This window comes from Pygoscelis adeliae, unplaced genomic scaffold (assembly GCF_000699105.1).
Source record: "Pygoscelis adeliae isolate BGI_AS28 unplaced genomic scaffold, ASM69910v1 Scaffold290, whole genome shotgun sequence".
In the NCBI taxonomy this organism is placed as follows: domain Eukaryota; kingdom Metazoa; phylum Chordata; class Aves; order Sphenisciformes; family Spheniscidae; genus Pygoscelis; species Pygoscelis adeliae.
Genome location: NW_008823965.1, coordinates 1,309,510 through 1,330,546, shown reverse-complemented (window position 1 = coordinate 1,330,546; position 21,037 = coordinate 1,309,510). Strand labels below are relative to the sequence as shown.

The 21,037-nt window shown below is 36.4% G+C and overlaps 1 protein-coding gene across 8 annotated transcripts in view; it reads left to right on the top strand.

Moving 5' to 3' along the window:
• BCAS3 (breast carcinoma amplified sequence 3) overlaps window positions 1-21,037 on the top strand; it is a 373,363-nt gene that overhangs the window by 83,698 nt on the left and 268,628 nt on the right. For all 8 annotated transcript variants that reach the window (XR_663607.1, XM_009323994.1, XM_009323979.1 and 5 more), the window contains exon 12: window positions 3,205-3,298. Coding sequence is in view for 7 of the 8 variants with exons in the window: in XM_009323994.1 (XP_009322269.1) it covers window positions 3,205-3,298 (94 nt within the window). In the remaining variant the exon portion in view is untranslated. The remainder of the gene's footprint in view (window positions 1-3,204; window positions 3,299-21,037) is intronic.

The window sequence follows — 21,037 nt, the reverse complement described above, 5'->3', positions numbered from 1 at the left end:
CCCCTTCCTTTGTAGTGTTGAAATTGTAAAAAGTGATGTATGTTTTCCCAACTGTCCACTGCAAAAGTGCAGGGGAAGGACATGACAAATCTTGCAGTACAGCCTGAAGATTTAAATAGAAGTTGGTGACTTTAAAAGTACCTCTTTTCTTTGCTGTTCCACAAGGATTTTTTTCTATGTTGATTTTAAAAAGATTAAGAACATTTTTTATTTCAGCTTCATCTTACCTTGCGCAAGCAAGTGTTTCCATGCGTGCATTTCACAAGCAAGGATTTCCACTCTGTGGCCACAGTGGGTAGGGAGTGACAGATACCAGACACCAAGAAAGGAGATGGTGTGGCACCATCACAACCTGAGTTCCTCCACTATCCAAGGATTTCCAGATTTTTGAGTAATGAAGGTGTTTTGGAGGCGTGTTTTTTACTTTCTTTGTTTGTTTGTTTTACTTGGCTAATGCAGGAGACTAATATATTTTAGTTTGAGTCTGAAAGCGCTGCATGAGCCAGGCTTGGTGGCAGGCGAGGGTTTTCAGGATCCACAAGCTCACAGTTGCTTTTCGTTCTTGATTGGATGTTATGCTGATAAGTTCTTCTTCCTTGTATTTCTATCACAAACAATGGACTTGTATAACAGCCAAAATAAGGACTGGTTTGCTATATCTGAAAATCAGCTTTTACAGTGAAAAGTGAAGGTTTTGAAAAACTCCTTTTAGATTAAACACAAAGGTTGTTTTTCCAGGAAGATAATTTTAAGCAGTGATTAAAAAAAAAAAAAACCACTTTAAAGCATGGAAACAGTTAGTATAGCATACAAATAATAGATTTGGGCTTTATTGTATTCTCAAATTGGTACATTTGAGGTGTTTTACAATTCTTAATGTTGTGAAATTTTTACTTTGTACCGTATTTCCAGAGGAAAAATATTTAAAGGTCGTCTTACCATCCAGAGTGTTCCCTGGCTGTTGAACAGGGATTTTATGTTGCAGGGATGGTAACAGTGGTGCATTTATCATTAGTTTAAAAACAAAAAAAAGCACATGCTGAATTAATCCAGTTTACAGTCTGTAGAGGATGATGCATGTGAAATATGTAAGTGTTTTTAGCAATGATTTAGATACTGTTGATACCTACACATTTCTAGATTAAATATTTTTGTTTAACAGACTAGATTAAAAAAACCCTTCTATTTCTTTTGTAAGGCTGGTTTATGATGTTACTTTATCATTATCATTTATCTTTAATTAGAGCAAAATGTTTAGGATAAGACCAAGTTACCTAAAAGTGGAAGCTGTGAAAAGATGATGTATAGGAGTTATTTAGTGCACTTTATATAGGCTGAGAAAAGAACACTGTTTCTTTGAAAAGCTCTTAGGAAGATCTCCAGACCCTCTGGTTAGTGGTTCTGGAATAAGCACGAAATGCTGACAACGGAAAGCAAAACCATAATTGTGCTTATGTGACAGTGCCAAGTAATTTGAACATTTAAAGTAAGTCAGGCGCAGGCCTCTTCATCCATATTACGTGACTACTTTAAACATTTAAAGATGATTTCTCTTTTTGAAGCATAAAAATATCTTCAAATTATTCTGATATCTGTTAGGAATAGGAAGTATTAAAAACCTTTCAGATTATTTTGGAAGCGGCAGACAAATTATTCTGAACTTGAAATGGGAAATTTTGCACTATCTTATTAAGAAGGTGGTTTTTGCTTACCACAGAAACCCTTTTATTAAGTGCTTTTCTGACAGATCTTTCTTATCATTTTACTTAATTTAGTCTTTAACATGATGTAACCAATGAAAAAAAAACTTTTTCAGCCCTTGCATATGTTTTGTCCCCACATCTTTTTGTTCTCTTCTATAAGTCTAAGGCTATCTTCTTTTCATACAATTAGACATTGGTAATACTGTGTCCTTTTGGAGGTCCTTTTGTATGTCTTCAGTCAGCTTTAGTTTTGACTGGCCCAAGTAGTTTTATCAACTTCAAATAGCCTTTTGTTTGAAAAACTAAAAGCTCAGCCTTTGTCCCTTTCTCCAGAAGATGTTGCGCAACACAGATCTCAGTCCAGCTATTTCCCTTTCCTCTTAATTTCCCTCTGTTGTGAAAACTCTGTTCTACCTTTGAATTGCTTTTTTGTTCACAAGAAGGTATTTTATGACAGCATGGTTTCTTTAAGGGGTCTTGATTGACAGCCTTTGTAATACTGTTACTTAATGTCCAGTGAGGCAATTTCAAGATGGAGAAAATTCTTGTTAGCTGCATATTTCGTACTGCAGCTGCTGTCATACGCACTCCCAGTCCTTAGCACTTCTTGCGTCGTTTGGAAATCCAGATACCTCAAGTCCATCGCCACTTACTAGCAGGATGCAAGCTGTAGTGTTCCTACCGATGTAACTGGTGGAAAGCAAAACCACGTTCTTTGACTGGGTTTTTGGTCCGTTTTTCCACTCATTTGCCATGTGTACTTTGAATCCTCCCGAAGAAAATACTGATTTATGTAATGGTTAAATATTCCCTTTTCCTTGAAAAACTCTGTGCTATCTCCTGTTTTTCTTACTATTATGTGATTATTTTTTTTGTTACTGCTTAGAGAAAATCATTTGTTGTTTACAGTTAAAGAACTGTGTGTGCTCTTCAGTGTGATCACACTGATCCTCCTTACGTTAGTCCAACTGCACGCTGCTGCTGAGTCTGGTGGAATGAGAGCTCCTGTCCACAGGAGAGCTGAACGAGCGGGAGAGCTCCTGTCACGAATTTATGAGTAATAGGCCCTCTCGATTATAGACTACAGAGGGGTCACAACCCTTGCTTCAGCCAACGGCAGTGGAAACCTTAAATGTAGCTTCCTGGTGCACTGCATACAGACTTCTTTTGTAATAAGCTTCTATGCAGCCATTGATACTTTATGTGGCAAAACAGTAATATTTTTCTATTTTGTCTTATTTGAATAGGATAAATAAATAGGGAATCCAGGTATAAAGTGCATAATCCTTTCTAGTTAATAGTAGGTTATTGGAGTGCGTTTCATGTCTCTTTATCTGAAAAAAATACAGAAGACTGCTTGTGTTTAGTTCACATGCAGTTTTATTTCTAATTCATACCACTGTGTATATCTTATAAAACAATTCCTGTGTCAGTAAGTTGGTGTTTTCGTAGGTGTATTTTTATTTCCTAACCTTCCTTTGTCTCCATTATTATTATGCAGGTACTTGTCAGTGAGGACTCCGATAGTGATGGTATTGTGGCCCATTTCCCTGCACATGAAAAGCCTATTTGCTGCATGGCTTTTAACCCTAGTGGTAAGTTATTTTATTGTTTTAATGTGATAGTTGTAAACAAGATGAAGACAGTAAAATATCATAGGTATGTGTTCCATTGCTTTAGAGGAATTGCTAATACCACTGTGGTACGTGCAAATATCTACTAAGTGCTACTAGGACTTTTGACCTGCTCTGAGTGTTGAATGTGTCATACACCGGTTAATTTGTCTTTTCTGGAAATTTCAAACTTAAGCAACTATTATACTATGGTATATGTGAAAAGATTGTCTACCACTTCAGATGTAGCAGCAGTCCTAAGGAATTTCTCTTCTTCTGGGTATCCTGCCAGACCCAGGCATCCAGATGTTCTGATGTGCAGGTATCCAGAGGATCAGCACGTGTATTAAATCGTACTCCTCCATAAATATGAAAATAAAATGAGTCATTTCACTGGCACTGTTTTTTAAAGTAACTTACACTGCCATTATGTTTTTTGTTGATGAAAAGCTTGCAATTCTGTCCTCCGTCTTTCTTCTGAGTGAAATCAGCTATAATCTGAAAATACTTTTAAGAAACTCCTCAAAAGTATCTATTCCTCTCCTTCTTCCTTATACATGAACAATGACTGTGGGCAGCAGAGATTACTACAGATCTTGTCTGTTAATAAATCTTATTCATTTGACAATTAACATGTTTATTATTCTACCTACAGACAGCAAAAAAAAATGTTTTGGTTGATTGCAGTAGTAGTCAGCGAAATGGCCAGCAAATCAACAGCTTCCATTTGCCTAAATTAATGGTTTCTAAAATGTAGCAAATGCCATGAAGATCCTGGGGTTGAAGTCACATTTCAAAGAATAAAACTAAATTTGTTTTCACTTTTACTGACCAGTTGGTCTTATTCTGACATCCCATCTGTTATGTCAGAACTCTTTAAGTGTGCAGTTCACAGCATTTTCACTGTGAGTTTTTGACATAAAAAACTGTATTCTTGTCTGGCTGAATTTTCTTCTGATACTTAAGAGAATGTTTTGTGGAACTCCATGCATTTAATTGAGAATCAACTATGCCAATTCCAGAACAGTAATAATTTTGCTTCGTACTCTGGTAGAAAGATAATACCTAGAGTTGAGCAATGCTAATTAAGTGAAATAAATACAGCTGCTTAAATTAGAATGCTTTATAGAGGCTAATTAAATGCCTCCTTAAGACAATTTTTATGATAGTATAAATTCAAGGGAAACAATGTTTATGCAAAAGCAATTTAACTTGTTATTTTTTAAATTGAAGGATATTTGCATATTGGATTACTTGTATTATAATCAAGTTCTTTTGGTTTGCTCAGGTACTAAAATTACAGTCCTTTGTATATGATATAGCAGACTGTTACCTTAGATCTAATGGTGCAATAAGATACTTAATGACAAAACGCTTTTTCTAATTGGTGTTATTTTTGACTGATTGCAAATTACGTATGTTATAAGATATCTACAGGAGGGATGATTCACAGCAAGGTATTGAATCATACCCCATGTTGTGGGTACAGCAATATCAAAACAATTGAAAACTATTGCCTTGCCTGCCTACAGTATGAAAGCAGCACTTAACACAGGATTCTGTATTCTTTATTTAACATCAAGGCAGAATTTTGTTTGAAGCCAGTGTTGTAAGTAGCATCATCTTAATCCATTATATAGTGGTATATTGCCAATCAATCTGATCTCATTATAAAGCAGAACAAAACAAGAGGTGGCTTTTGATACAGGCTTGGTCTATTGGCTGTTTGTAGTGAAAAAACACTTTTACTCATCATTTCAAGCAGTGTCTGCGATGCTGCACTAGACCATAGCAACTACAGACTTTTGCTATAAAGGCAGACAGGGAACACTGATCTGTTCCAGTGAACTATTTTATTCTTTATGGCTGCTCAAATAGCTTAATTTCATCATGTCTCATCCCAAGGGCCCATGAGCTCCACAGGTATTCAGGTCTGTAAAAACTTACAGGATTGTTTGAAAAAAATCTAAAAGCCACCACTGACACTGGAAACCACTGAAGGTCAATGGATATGGAAAATGGGTATATATGATTTTTATGTAGTAAACCAGTAGAAGAGTGTGGCAGCCACTTTAAGCTGTATTTTAAAGGTATCCGTTGCCAGTAAGATACATTTTTTAGGTTTCTGCTGTATATGTTTTCATACTGAACAAGGAGCTTGCTAGGGATAAGTTAATTGTGATAAAATAGCAGTACAGAATTTACGGGTATCATTGTGAGAATGGCTCCTGGGAAGGGGTAATGTATTGCTTCATTGTAGGATTATCAGAAAACAATCCAATGGGAAGGGAGGACACTCGCTAATGTCAGTAAATGGCAGTCATATTTTTCCCTAATCTTTCTTTTTGAAACCAAGAAGAAATCCTTTACTGCACTTAGAGTGTCCAAGACATGTTAAGTTATTATGGGCCTGATTCAAAGTCTGTTGCAAACAGTGGCAGGACTCTTGCTGATGTGGAGGGTGTCTTTTTTGTTGTTTGGGGTTTTTTTGTTTTGCTTTGGTTTTGAGGCTTTGGGGGTGTTTTTTTCCTCCCAGCAAGGTAAATAGTCTGTGTGGAGTTCCGAGCTGGTTAGTTGGCCAGGAGAGCTTGCTGTACACACAGCCTTTTACGTTAGCTGCATTACAAGGCAAGATCATGAAAGAACAAGCAGGGGTGTCTCTGCACAGCATTTCATTGTGCTGTGTAGAGACATTTCTACAGTGACTTTTGCTGACATTAGGTCTACCTTTTGTTTAAATTCAAGGCAAATCGGTTGAATTTTTTTCTTTTCCATTTTTGAGGTATTTGAAGAAAGAAGAAACTTGGCATACAGTTAGCTTTTTTTGTATTAGATCTAAGGCTACTCTGAAAATCTGGTTGAATAATAAAATAACAAACTTGAAATATAATTTCTGAGTATACTGGGGGGGCACCATAGTTGCGTTTTGGGTTTTTTTTTTTAATGCTGCCTAGCATGTCCCTGTATACGTCTTCCAGAGCCTTATGTTAATAAAAGCTTGCTTCCGAGTCAGTTGATTTTAGGGTGACTAAAAAGTCTCAGTCTAAGACATATAGCAAATCATGTTTACCATTAGAAAGAAAAAAAAAGAAAGGAGAAAAACTGCAGTTCCTGGTAGTTTTTCTCTGTTTTTTCCTGTGCAGATCAAATTTTAGTTTTCAAAAAAAGTTGTGATGGTTTACTATTGGGAGTGGGTTGCTAGGGTTTTTTGGGGGGGTAGAGGAAAGGGAAGGGGGGCGTTTGTATGACAGCTGAAAACTTGTGGCCAGGCATCTCATCCACAAAATCCCTTAGTCCTATGGAATTTCTAAAAGCCGGGTCCCTGCATATATTGTTATTGCCTCTCTGCTTAACATTTTTCGTTCTAATAGGTAAGATATGTAGTACTTCAATAAAAGCAAAAAAGAACTGGTGCTCCTTTGCCATTTGTTGCTGATTGAATCTTCGGGAAACAGACATGAAATGCTAACTTGGTCCTCATTCTAGTGGTAAAAATAAAAATTATGGTGTGAGCCTCCTTAATCTGTTCTCTTTGCCAGTTGTTGTTGTCAGCTTTGACGACTATTTCTTCTGGCTGGTGGGCACACTTCCTATGTAAGGTTCTTGGTCTGGTTTTGGAAGTGTGCTTAATAAATCCGATTCCAAGTTTCACATTCAGGTGACTTGGCACTGTTATTTGTGTTGGTTTTTTTTTTAATTGCTAGAATATGAGTATTTAATGTATCCTTTTCTTCCATAGGAAACAGACACAGTTTTTCTATACACTTTATGTCAAAATCATGGTTTGTTTATATAATGCTATATGTGCCAGTGACTTTTGTGACTTACATGAAGTTAAGGTCCCTCTTCTGAAGCACTCTTGTTTTGATTCTTAAACGTCCATCCAAAATTGAATAAATTAAATAAATGTTATAGGAATAATTTAGCATTGCCACGTGCCATGGAAGAGATGCTGTATATTAACAGGAAAAAGGGATCTGATTTTGCAGTATATTTGCTTAATAAGTAATGCATGCACATGGTATTTACTTATTTTTTACCACAACCCCTCCCCATGAAGTGATGCTTGCACCACAGTATGTGGCAAGGATACTGGCATGTAAGAGGAAGGAGCTGTGGGGCCCCGGTGCAGGTGATGACCAGAAATGGGCTCCTGCCAGCAGAACAATTCATGCAGCTTGGAAATGGCCGATGAAGTGGATGAATTTTGCAGGGAGCTGTGGCTGGTAGACTGTAGACTGGGCGCTGCAGATACGCAGAGTCTTTTGAATGGCAATCACCGAATGTCTTTTGAGTACAGCACTGTTTTGTAGTTGATTGGGAGAACAGTAATATTTCTGCAACCTAATCAAGATGGATCCACATCTAAGACGAAAGTCACATCTCTTGGCTATACAGAAACCATTGTGAGCGAAATGAGCTGTGTTCTGAGAATATTTAGTTCATATTTGAACACCCATCTGATTGCGCAAAGCAGCTGCTACAGAGAGAGTTAAGAGCGCCATGTCCACGCTTTCATTTCTGAACAAAGGAAGGCGGCTTCTAACTTTTAGGAAGACTTTAAGCCTTTTATTAAAACTTTTCAAGACGAGAATAAATAATACAAGGAAGTGAAGTAATATTAATAGACTGGGGACTTTATTAATGTATATTGATGTAGTGGAAACAAGAGGCTCATACTTACAAAGAGTCTCTAAGAACAGTTACTTTAATTCACTTCTTAAATGAAAATCACATTAAGCTTTTGTGTGGATGCTTTTACTTAGCGTGAACATTGGCTTGATTTGTTTTAGCTTGAATATTCAGTTTTGGATGAATTGAAGGCCAACTTACTGTGGACAGAGTGTCCTGACAAAAACTTAGTGCTGTCTACTAATTCACATTAGGCAATTTAGATTAATTTTTCAGACTGCATCTGTGTAGATATGCTCCCAAACCTATGCATTGTTTTTTTTCCTTTTTTTTTTTTTGAAGAAAAACTTGATACCTTTAGATTGTGTCCAGGAACAAGGCCTGTCTTTATAGGATTACAGTCAATACATCTTGGCCACCCAAAAATAATCTAGGATGTTGTTAGCTGAACTGAGTTGCAGATAATGTCACCTGCATGATTTCCTTTTTTTGATGAACTTACCTACTCTGTTACTGTGGCTTACAGGACAACATAGCCTTCCACCATTTCTTGGAATGGCAATTTGGCCTTTTCCATGCTATAAAAGTAAGATATTTAGAAATGTCAGCTACGTACAATCAGTAACAATTGTACAACCAGTAACAATTTTCTGTTATATAACGTAAAACAGCAGTATTGACACCAAGGTCTGTATTATGGTTGAATTTTTACCATAATTAAAACGTAGCCAGGATAAAAAAATTTGGTAAATATTTTCTTGGTCATGAAGATGTTTTTCTGTCAATGCAACGTTATTCAAGAATTTTTCATTAGGAGGCTTTAAACTTTTATATGTATATAATATATTTATATACATTTTTATATTTTATATTTATTTACATAATAAAAAACCCAGGTACAAACAGTTTGCGGAATGTCATAGTCATTATAGTATTGCAGAAGAATCCTGTCTGCTATGTAATGTAAATTGACAAAAGCTTATTATGTAAACTCTGGATGAAGGTGCCCTGGACTAAATTTTGGAAGTTCTCAAAAGGAAGGAATACACCATAGGGGGTTACTTAATTTAAGATGTTTACAGAAAAGCCTCCAAGCTTTTAACATTGATGATAGTCTGCCAGGAATTGTAAGTGTATGCAGGGTCTGAAATGGGGAGAGGGAAGGGGAAGGATTAAATGTTACCAATTAGAATCAGTTGCTCAATGGTAAACTGGATTAGTCTAAACTAGAGAGTGTCTAGACCGGAGACTAAAGGAACCATACAAACATCCTCGTTTTTCATTATGTTGTATTAGATGCTGTGACTTAGAAAGGAGGAAAAAACCTCACCAGTTCTGATGTCAGCCGTAGTCCATTAAAACTAATTCACTTTGTTCCCTCTTCCATCGTAGACACGGAGATGATTGCCAGTCACTGTTACTGAAGTCAATAAATACACAGACCTCTGGCATGATCCGTTACGGAAATTTCTGTATACGGCTTCATTCAAATGTTTTGGTTTATTGCTGTTCCTTTTAATATTGGCCCAAAGTATTCACGGTTTTACTTTCACGTAAGGTCTTGGGACTCGAGCAAAGTTGTGGATGCAAATATCCTGAACTGAGATGGTACTGAGAATTAAGGCTTCAGTGTGATTTGGGAGGCGTTAGGTCTGCTTCCTCTTTTTAGTTTTTTTGTTTGGTGGTTTTAAGACATTTCAATATAAAGCTCTAATGGTATATATTATTTGGAAGTTGAATTTCCACATGTTTAAAAGAAATGGTTATTGATTTTTATTTTTAAAAAAATTAAAATATGCCCCCCACATGTAAAGGAAACAAACTGTTTAGTTTTGGAGGGCTGTGAGGTGGTATTTCTTATCTTTCCATACACCAAACCTGAACACTGAGAAGGGGAGGATCATTACCTATTTGAAAAACACAGCAATGTGCTTTTTTTTCCCCCAAATAAAATTATGTGTCTTTTCCTCCATACTCAAGGAACACATTCCATAATAAATTGGAGATTCTGGTTTTTGTACTGTCCTGATTCTTTATTTGTATCTACAATTTTAAAAGTTTGTGGCCTCTTTTTCCCTTTTCTAAATGGAATTTTTTCAAGTATGTTCAGGTTCCTGATTCTCTACCTAATTAGTATTTGTAATCCTATGCATTCTTGGAAAGTATTTTCATTGATTGTTGTAAAGACACATTTAAAAAATACTTCTGTTTTTATATATGAGGAAGTTTTGGGAAGTCCATAGAATAGCATAAGCTTTACATTTCACTCCTCTATCTAGTTCTTTTGTGTGATTTTTGTAATGCATAGCTTCTAAAATATTAATCATCTGGTCACTGGATATATTTAAATGGGCTCTGTGCTGACACACATAAAACACGTATTATACATACACAAAAAATTCTGTTCCTCTTGTGTGTGAGGAAGATGATGGAAAAATGATACAAATGCTATCCGTTGCTAGGACGTGTTCTAATGAGAAACCACCAGCAAATAGTTAGCCATTGTTTGCAGACCGCATCTCAAAGGAAAAGTTAAAAATACAGTAAAACTTACATGACGGAATAACACTGCAAAATGAACTCAGAAGAAAATACTGCTTGGTTGACTAGCTGGCATGCAAGCTGTGGTGTATGGCTTCTATTCATAGAAGTGAAATTAAAGGATGCAGTTAAACAGTTGTGAAATGTCCAGTCCAACAGCTGCATTTAGTTTGTTTTTCAATTTCTCATTGCCTTTCTTGTTTATTAGCTGTGACTCTGAGGTCAGAATTAAAACAAATATTTTAATGGCAGCATTTATGATGTTGGCAGGGAGCGCTATGGCTTAGTCCTGCGAGTTGGACAAGGCTCGATATGGGTGGTGTGAGGTAGTCCCTTCAGACTTGAAACGGAGTCACGATTGGTGAGACTTTTCAAAGTACAATGTCTGTAAATCACACAACTGATAAGCATCCTGGAATCTGCTTTTTAGTTCTTGGAGCAAACTGGACATGCTTAAAGGATCTCAGTTTTAGGAGGCCAGAAGGGAGGATCCTCTTATAGATTTTTACTGTGTTAAAAACGAACAGAATTCCTCTCTTCATTTTCACAGATCTAAGGTACAAAGGCCTTTATGAACTGTGATAATTAAAACCAACTTGTGTGTAAATTATACACATCTAGTCATACTATAGAAATTGTTATACATGCTTTTAAGAGTAATTTTAGAGTCTATGGGGCTGTAGTTTTATTTTAGTAAACTGTCTTGTCTTTACCACATTTTAAAGCAAATTATAGACATTTTATTTGTGCTAAAGCTGAATATTAGTTGCTAAATACATCGTTGTCCACACTTGTGCGAGTTCTGTACAGCCATAGATAATACAATAAAAATAGAATCCATAAGGAAGGAAACAAGATCAGTATTTCAGAAATCAGTTCCAGACAGATAGGTTTTTACCTTATATTTACCATTTCTGTTAGCTGAATTTCATGGTAAACTGTAAGCTTCCTCTCCACCCTCTAGGAAAAGAGAAAATTTTATAGACATGTCAAGCTTCATTAAGTCTTATAAACAGTGAAGCTAAAAGTATCATTTTTTTATTTTTAACTTTTTATTTTAACTTTTTAGGAATGTATGTATCTTTAAGATATAGACATTTCTTACTAGTATTTCAAAGAAGGTAAAAAGTCAATTATCTGGGTTTTGAAAGTAACATACCTCAAAGGTTTAACACAGATTACACAGTGATAGAAGTTACAGAATTTCTTTTCACCTTCCTCCTAATACTAAGACTTTAAATGATGCTGGGCTGTTGAATGTGACAGGAAACAGTTGGTTTAGCCTTTGAATCTAGACCAGCTGCTCATCTTGCTATAGCAAATGTTATCAACAGGCCTGGAAATAACCAACCCCCCTGTTTTTTCATTCTGTCTGTACCTTTATTATTATTTTTTAAGGCATTTAAAATATATTGCCTACAGTAGTATCTTTCGTCTACAAAATGTGGCTCATGTGGGACAGTTTTTAAGAAGATCAGCTGAAAAAGGAACTTATTTCTCAGTATTTGTAGTCAGCGTTGTAGCTGACACATGGATTCTGTTTATTTGGTATGGTTTAGGGTCATAAAATTGGGATTTTCTAGGATTTATATTCTTTTCCAGGTTAACTTAAGTTATTGATTGGACTAGATTTGACACAACAAATAAGCGTGCATTTTACCCGAAGGCTGCTTTTTCCTAGAGATACTGAAAGAGAAAAGGAAGTTGAATCGTGTATCAAGGAGTAACTAATAAATCACAATTCTTACTTTTCAGGTTTGAGATTTTGATTTCAATAAAAACAGTGAAGATACTGATGCAATCAAGTTTTTAAATGAAATAATGTATTTTGCGATTGTAAAACTTCTGCCTCGTTGTTGCTTAAGAAGGTGCTTTCTAGTTAAGGACATTTTTGTCACCGATACCTAGATGTTCTCCAACACTAAAGTTTTTAGCTAACAAATGTGTGACCAAACTTAGCTGGTTTCTTTTCTTTTCATGTCTAGGAGAATATTTCATAATCAATTGTAGGTATTCCAATTAAAAACAAAATTTACTGTATGTCAAAATTATTGATCATTGCACAGGTTAATCGTGTTTTTTGGCAAGCTTTTTGTATATCTGGATGATAGCTGTGGTTTATAGGTTAAATTTTAGATGGTTGGTGACAGTTTTAATGAACACTTTAAAGTCATACTCATTTTATTGTCTCTAACATAATTTCATTCTGTGCAATTCACTTGTTAATGGATAGTCTGTTCATTTATCTAGTGCATGGGTCAATAAGTTTCTTTCTCCTCTCCCTATAGAGGGGAGGAAAGGCCAGATCCTCTCTAGCTTGCAAAAGAAGGTATGTTTTATATCACTTGCTCTCCCTGACATAGGCATTGTGGGATCACAGTTTCAACAGCAGTACCACAAATGAAGGGTGCTGCATGAATGCACTCAGGCAGCATGTCCTGTATGTGCTGTATGTGTATGTGCTGCCTTCCCTCCCAGGCAACACTAGCTTTTTTTAATTATTTTTTTTTTTTAACAATACCAGCTTCGTAAGACAGAAGGCAGGTTACAGCCAACTTGTATTTTACACTGGGCTACGCCTTGGCATATGCTGCAGAAGGAGAATTTCCTATGAAAATTAGGTAGAAATGCCATTTGTTGACTGTTGCAGTTAATGTGTATGTTTTAGTGGCATCAATTGTCTCAGTCAGGATTGTGGTGGAGTCAGTGGCGGTGAGGCAAGAAGAGAATGTGCTTTATAAAACTGCGAAATCTCCACGCTTTCTGGCTGCTGGGTTCATGCAGCAGTTCTGTAAGTGGGTGTTAGGGTGAATAACCTCGGTGTCTGAAGTAAAATCCCCCACCTCCAGTTGAACTCTGGTAGCATTTTTCCAAGCAGTACGCTGTGTTTCTGCCAGGTTGCTGAGATACTTACTTCTCAGCCCTTATAGAAATCTGGGACAGTTAATTTTTGTTCTTAAAGCTGGCACCATTCCTTACAAACATTTAGAGGGATGCCAACTCTCTACTGTGGCAGCTAATCACACGGCTGTATTTCCTTTGATTTTATGTATTCTTCTGTGCCATTGAATTGGGATAGTCTTACACAAGGAAAGAAGAACTTCTGGCTTATCCTGAGAAACAGAACAAGGCTATCCTTTGCTGGAGATAAACTATATAAATCAGACCTTCACAGGACTAACATCTTATCTGTTGTTTTTAACCTTTACACAGAAGGGTACTTTGCAGGCTTCATACTGATTACTGTAATGGTCTTTGGTCACAAGGTCTTAAGGATGCATATGTGTGAATAAGTGAAATGCGAAAACATATATATATGTCATTTTCACAATTTATAGATAAAGTAAGGCATAGGGAAATTAGCTCTAAATTTTAGATATGTCCACTAATTCTGAGAGTAACGATACACAAATAATCAAGTTTGATTTTGGAGGATGCTAGGACATCTATTACTGTTCTGTCCATCTTCAGTGTGAACTGCAGTGCTGCTCTTCTGTAGTTCCACTTTCTACAGAAGCCTCAAGTTACGCGGACTAATGTAGTGAATAATTTTGTAAGTTAGGCTGAGCTACTGAGACAGGCAGAATGGGAAACTGTACTTAGGTCTTAATTCCTCTTTCACCTGTGATAATTGGTGAAATCTGAACTGGTCGTAGCTCCCTGTTCTCCATACGGGGTTTCTAACGTCTGTCCTGCCAGGGTTTTCACAGGAAAACCAGGCGCTACGGGCGCTGTGGTTATAGCAGGCTGCTGTTCAGATGCATGTGCTGTCTCCTTTCTCTCTTGTATGGTGCATTTGGCACAGCCTTTGACATGAATTCCTTCAAAAAGTCATAGTTGCATAGTAACTGTAATAGTACAAGCCAGTAACTTATTACATGACTGCAGGGCCTCCCAGTTTCAGGTCTTTACTTTTGCTGTTGATCTGGGACTAGCTAGTTTGGACTTGGACTATAGCGTTAGGCACTGCTGGTGAGCAGCAGAGCTTTAATTTCTTTGCTTTCATTCCTTGTTACTGGGAGCATACATATAAATGTATCTATTATTTGTATTTGTTTTGGGAATCTGGTTAACAGTAGAAGCTTGCGCATCTATTTGAAGTTTGTGTAATTCTTAATCATTCATTACTGTTACTATAAGGTTTGTGCCTTGTTTCTCAGGCTGGGGAGGGAAGGCTTCATTGTCAAGAACTACATCTACAAAAAATCCAGTAGGTGGCTGTGGGTAGCTAGGAAAGATGAGAATTATCCTGTATTTGAATTTTTTTAGAGGTTGTGCTTTAGCTGCCAATTTATTAAGGCAAATAACTAGACTTACAGCCTCTGAAAAGGACATTTTGTTACAAAAGCTTAGTGGTGGTCTTCCCTCAGGACAGCGTTTTTCAATAAAAGCTTTTTTCTACGCATCTTAAATGTATTCATAGAAGTGTTTGCCAGCTACAGGATTCTGTCATGGCTTCTTACCACTTCAGGGGGAGCAAAAGATGCAGTATGTTTCAGTACAAGCCCTTAAAAACAAACTGGAAATACTATAATTAAGTAAAACATTACTGTAGCTGTAGCTAAGTACACCTTCAGTTTGGCAGTAGCACCAACTTTTAAATTGGTGGGAAGGGGGAGGTACATTCTAATATATATTAAGTAATATGTATTACATATATATGTCGAGTAGAAGAGTGTAAATTCATACAGCTACCTTGCAAGTTCAGAATGGGATGCGTTCTTGGACCAAGACAGCTTCTGCATAAGACAGGAAAGATATAGGTTGTAAGACTTGATCCTTCTGGAGTTAAGGGCAAGGTGGTAAGAAGGATTCCAAAGAAATAGGTTTAGAGAGGAAGAAAGGAGTTCTCAGTGAACAAGTGGGAGACTTTTCAAGCTGCGGTATTGACTGAATGAATAGTGGCATAATTCCAGCAGTGCAAGGGAGAGGGGATAGAAAAGAAGTTTGCAAACAGTATAGAAAACAAAGAGCAGAAATCAAAGCTATGGGTACAGTTTCAAACCCGTTTATTAGAAGAGGACAGGTTAAAAAGAAGGGTATGTTGAAAATGAACTATAAGAATTTCAAACTCGTAACATATTAGGGACTGAAAGCTAATTTATAGGAAAATGGAAGGATTGAGAAGCTGTTACTCACTCAAGGTCATGCAGTAACTCAGTGCCAGAGAAGAATATTACACAGGATCCCTGATTCTTAATCCATTGCTGAAACCAGTAAATGACATGTCAAATTCAGTTCACTTTTGTACTTTGATTTTTGTTGTTCTTTAATGATGGTAATTTTAATGTCAAAGAGAGAAACTTTTCAAATAAGACAATCAGTAAATAGCTAAAAAGGGCTGCTGTTTTATAAATATATGGGTGGTTTTCTTTTAAATGTGGTAAATAAATGATCTGCTTTCCAGAAGTGTTACTCCTGCCAACTTAGCAGCTGAGAGCTGTGAAGTGCAACACATCTAAAATTTTAAATAATTACGCTTCCTTGGCTACAAAAGAGCTTTTCCATCCATTAATAATGGGAAAATTAATGTTGGGCCAGCAGTAAAACAGATTAAACTGTATACCCCTTTGGATGCCTGACTGCACCTTTAACGGACCTGAAATTCCTCTGATTATTTAAATGTTCTATATTGAAATGTGATGGTGGCCTTGAGTTAATAGTTAAAGAGGTTTAAATTGGAATGTCTCTGCAGAAGTTGTTCCCATTGATCAGAGCAAGTGGGCAGAAAAATACCTTATTTGATTGTTGGGAACCACTGATAGTGCCTCACAGATTAACAGATTTTTTTTTTCTGTTTTTCCTACCTAAGGCGTACAATCAGTCTTTTATTAAACATGTAGATTAGTTAAGGTTTGGAGATACCTTTTATAATGGCAAGTGCTGTGTAAGCTAATTTATTGCAGCGCTGATATGGCTGCAACCAGCACCTCGGCTGTGTTTGGACTTTTATAGTGACTGCAACTTTCTTCTCGAGTTTGCAAGATTAATCTCATTCTGGAACATCACCCTCCTGGATGTGTCATCTAGAGTAAAATGAGCTGTAATTATTTAATGACAGAATAATTATTTTCTTTTTCTTGATTTATTTTGAATTTTGTTTTTCAACTTGAATTGTTGCCTTTGAAGACAAATGTATTGAATATCATGCCATTACATTATTTTTGATGAATTGCAATTACAAAGATTGTGTCTCTATACCATATATGCTGGGGCAGAAGGTGAGAAATAATTCATGATGTATAGCTTGCTAGCATTGCTTTACGGTTTGTGAAGGGAAAGTGTCAGCAGTGGAATTTTTTTGCATCAAAAGTGTAAATCTAGTCTGTTTTAACATGAAGTATGCTTTGAATGACGGCAAAAAAACCTGTTTCCTCATCATGATTAGCCAGGTTGACATGAATGAGAATGCCCTTTTCGTGAAACCATTTCAATGCTGTTCTCTTCTGAACTTTTTAATTTCATTTGTGTACATTCTTCTTTTTTCTTCTTAAATGCCTCCCCACAGGAAACTAATTTTCACTTTGTAGAAATACTCGCCTAATTCGAGAGCATTTCCTACCTGAAGGTGTAAGACCTTAGGATATACTGAAAATTTAGGAAACTCTTGATAATTTAAATTCTCTGTTAAATAATTACTACAATTTAAAACCAGTCATAAATAAAATCATTCTTTGTTTGCTCTGAGTTTAACCCTGGAGGCGTGCTGAACAGGATCTTGAATCTGAGGAGAAATGCATATGAAATACTGTAATCAGTGCTACACAGCATCATGTCACTTGGGTGGAAGAAATGCATTTAAAAGAGGGCCAGTATGGTGATTTGCAGTGCATTAATTCTCCTATTTTTAAATTTCAGAAATATATGATTACCAATAGCTTAAATCCATCGCTACTTAACTTTTTAGAAAACTTCCACATTCATATTTCTTCTAATCTAAGCATTTAACCTATTATCACCAAAGAAATTTATCCCCAAATTGGGATTAAGTAGGAGTTGGTGGTAGAAGTTCCTAGCAGGTTTGAGTAGAGCCTGTTTTCCTCTTTTGAAGATCTGGTATTTGAGGAGGGGGGAGAAGATAGGAAATGTTTCTCTATCATTATCAAATTGATGTCTTCGTGCACAGAAGATATTGTACTGCTGGAGAAGTGTGATTAAATCATTGTGCTTCATCATCTACCTCTTGCTGCAAACAGAAGTCACATGTAAATAATCGATTTCCATCTATGTACCATTTATAAGCTTTTTTTCATTACTACCAAAAAGTCTTGCTTTGATACGAGGCATTGAGGAGAATGGTCTTCGGCCTCCTATCTTTTTCAGTATGTCCTGTTTCCGTAATTTTTCTAACAGTTTCAGCAATTTTTTGTAGTCTCCTATTCCTCATTTTTAAGAGAAAGGAAATATTAGGGTCTTAGTTTCTTTAAGCATTAAAAATGTACAATTGTCCTAATCTAATATTATCCATGGTTGCTTTCTATGCTACTGCAGAAAATTTCACGGTTTTATTGAAGCATGGTTCTTTATTCACCTTTTTATGATCATCTTTTTGTAGAAAATTTAGTCACCTTTTGTCCTGGTTTTGGACGAGGACACCCTTTTTATAGAAATTTTACATTTTGTTAAAATTTGTCAAATTTGTAAGTTAATAAGGTTAACTTTAATATAGTGCTGAATATATTGGAGAAGCGTGTGGGCACACTTGTAAACATTGGTTTGTTTGGGTATCGCTATTGCTGAATATACTCTGTTTTGATACATGATAGATTTATAATTAATTCTAAAATATATTAATATCAAAACAGCAGGCACTGTTAACCTCTTTTTGGATTAAAGATGCACAACTGTATAAAAAGGGTAAAATTATTTCCCATATTGAAGTTAGTGGCAAAAGCTCCGTAGTCTTCGGGGAGGTCAGGATTTTACCCTCTCTAACATTTACCTCATTGTTATTCCAATGAGAAGAGAAAAACATGGTGATATGTTTCAGCAGTGAAAACGTTTACTGCAATCTCTGCAACTAACAAACCCCGAAACACTAATGTAATGGTAGTGGCTAGGGATTTGTATCCCTTTTGGAGGAATTACAAGCAGGGTTAAAAGAAAAGGGAGTCTGTTCCCTTTGATCTTTTGCCCTCACTTATTCAGCTGCCCTCAGTGTGTGTCCTTAGTTTCAGGAGGGAGAAACCCATCCTGATAAAGTTTTAGTATTTATTGGCCATCAGCTGTAGTCAGTTCGTGCTGGAAACTGGTGAATAGTTTTTAGTATATAAAGCATACTGTTGAGCCATCTGTTGGACACGGTAAACGTCTGACAGTTTCCATACATCCACCCCAAGCTCTAAATATTCAGATTAAATATATAATTGTCCTAAGTGTGTTACAGTGTACAAAGATCTCCAGTCATAGATAATTATTTATTCACAAAATAATTTTTTATTTTTCTTTCTTTTGACTTGCTGGGGTTTTTTTATACTTATTTTTAAATATTTTTGATATCTTTATGTACTCGTGTTTATCTTCTTGGCGAATTTTGTTGTTAAAATCAGATTTCTCCTTAGTTAAGTTTTTTTTGAGACCAGATTCTGTAACCGTGGCATACGTCTTACACTTGGAAGTATGCATGGGCTTACTAGCACTAATATTTGGCTCTATTTTGACTAGCATCAGCCTCAGAGAGGAGTTAAGAGAGTATAAATAAAGCTACTGTTCATAGGTCAGGTCATATGTTTCATAAAACCATGGACCACATAAACTTTGTCACATCTTAACAAGATACGTACACGACTGCTTTTTGCAAGAGAGCTGCTGTGGAATAGAAATCTATACGGTTAGCATGCAGAGGGTCGAAACGCCGAGCGAAATGCGTATGGACTGAATAAGGAGCGACTGTAAGTCAGCGCGGTTCCACTGAGCTCTCTGATCCTGTAATTTGAAAACCTACAAAGCATAATATTAACATTGCATGGTATCTATGCTCATATTTAAAAAATAAAATCTGAGTAGTTGTTCAGTATCACTGTTTGTGTAAATAGCGTATTTGTGCAATGGCTATACAGGTCTCTATACAGCTATGCATGCGTGGAAATGGAGGAGTTGCATTCTTAAATTAAATAAATCTGTGAATATATGTTTCCTTCATGCAGATGTATGCCTGCTTTCCTAACATTTGTGCCCTTGGTGTTTTAAAAACAAATCCAACACAGCTTGAAAGTGTTGAGTTCTTTAGTGTGTAATTACAGAATGACATTGTTTTGGAAGGCGGAAAAAACCTTCTGTTACTCTGAAAGATGGCATTATTGAAAGTGAAGTTACTCATGAAACTTAAAGCCAAGGTGAAATTGTGTGTGCCTCATTTGTATGCATATAATAAACAACTATGCAATTAGATAGGTGTTATAAATAGGATGTGGTGGAGATGCTTAGGCTACTCAGGTTTCCTAGATTTTATAACAAGTACCCAACTGAGATTTGCTACTCTCTAATTTTGCCGTTTGGGCTAACCAGCTGACGCCTAGTTGAAAAGAGTTATGTTCCTACAAGGCCACAGAAGCCTTAGTATTCAGTCTCCGTCTCCTTCGGATCGTGGAGAACTCTGTGTACCATCAGCAACTTCAATCCCACCCTTTAGGCCAACCCTCATCTATCAAACCCGGGCTGAGAGAGAGCGAGAGGAAGCTCCCAGATAAACATACAGCAGCGCCTAAACTCCTAATCACTCTGGGCTTCCGCTTCCAGGCCCTATAATTAGAAGTCCTTCTTTTCCTTGTATTCCCAGTTGACGCAAATGCTTTTTGTGGCTTGGCACCTCATTTAGGGCGTGGGCTTAGTTTATGGCCAGGCCAGAGTCTGGTTTAGTCTTCTGATACTGCATAAATAGCTCTTAACCCACAGTCTACATCTGTACTAGTTTTTCCTTTTATGCATATATTCTCTGTATTTTTTAACGTTCCTATCCTGAAAGAAGCTTATTGTTTCCCAAACAGAATGCATGAAAAGTAGGAAGCTGTAAATTAGGGCAAATGTATCTGTCAGGTAAAACAAAGCTTCGGTAATTTTTTTTCCATCTACGATAGCTGTTCCTTTTAAACTGGATTTTAATAATCTCTGTGGATTTGAAAAACCACACAGTAAAACAGTCATTAATTTAACCTCGCTGCACCCCTCATATTATGGATAAGCAAAATCAAAATTTTTGCAGTGAGATACTTACTGAGTAAAATCTGCTTTACACATAAATTTCCACTGGGTTCTGTGTATGCAAGACCTTCAATTGATTTCAGATGTTATCTGTTAAACAGGGATTAATGCCAGTTTGAAAAATAAGCAGGAAATCCTTGAGAATTATTCACTTTTCATCTATGATTATTCATACATAAAGTACATCATAAGAGAAAACATTTTGGACTGAACTTACGACAGCTTTAACCCATATTTCCGTCTAAGCAACTTTTTGGGAAAACTGTCACAAGGTCTTCTAGAAAGCTGAGTTGAAGATTTTTGCAGTTGAAAGTGAAAGTGAGGTAACAACCAAGATTCAAGTTCATG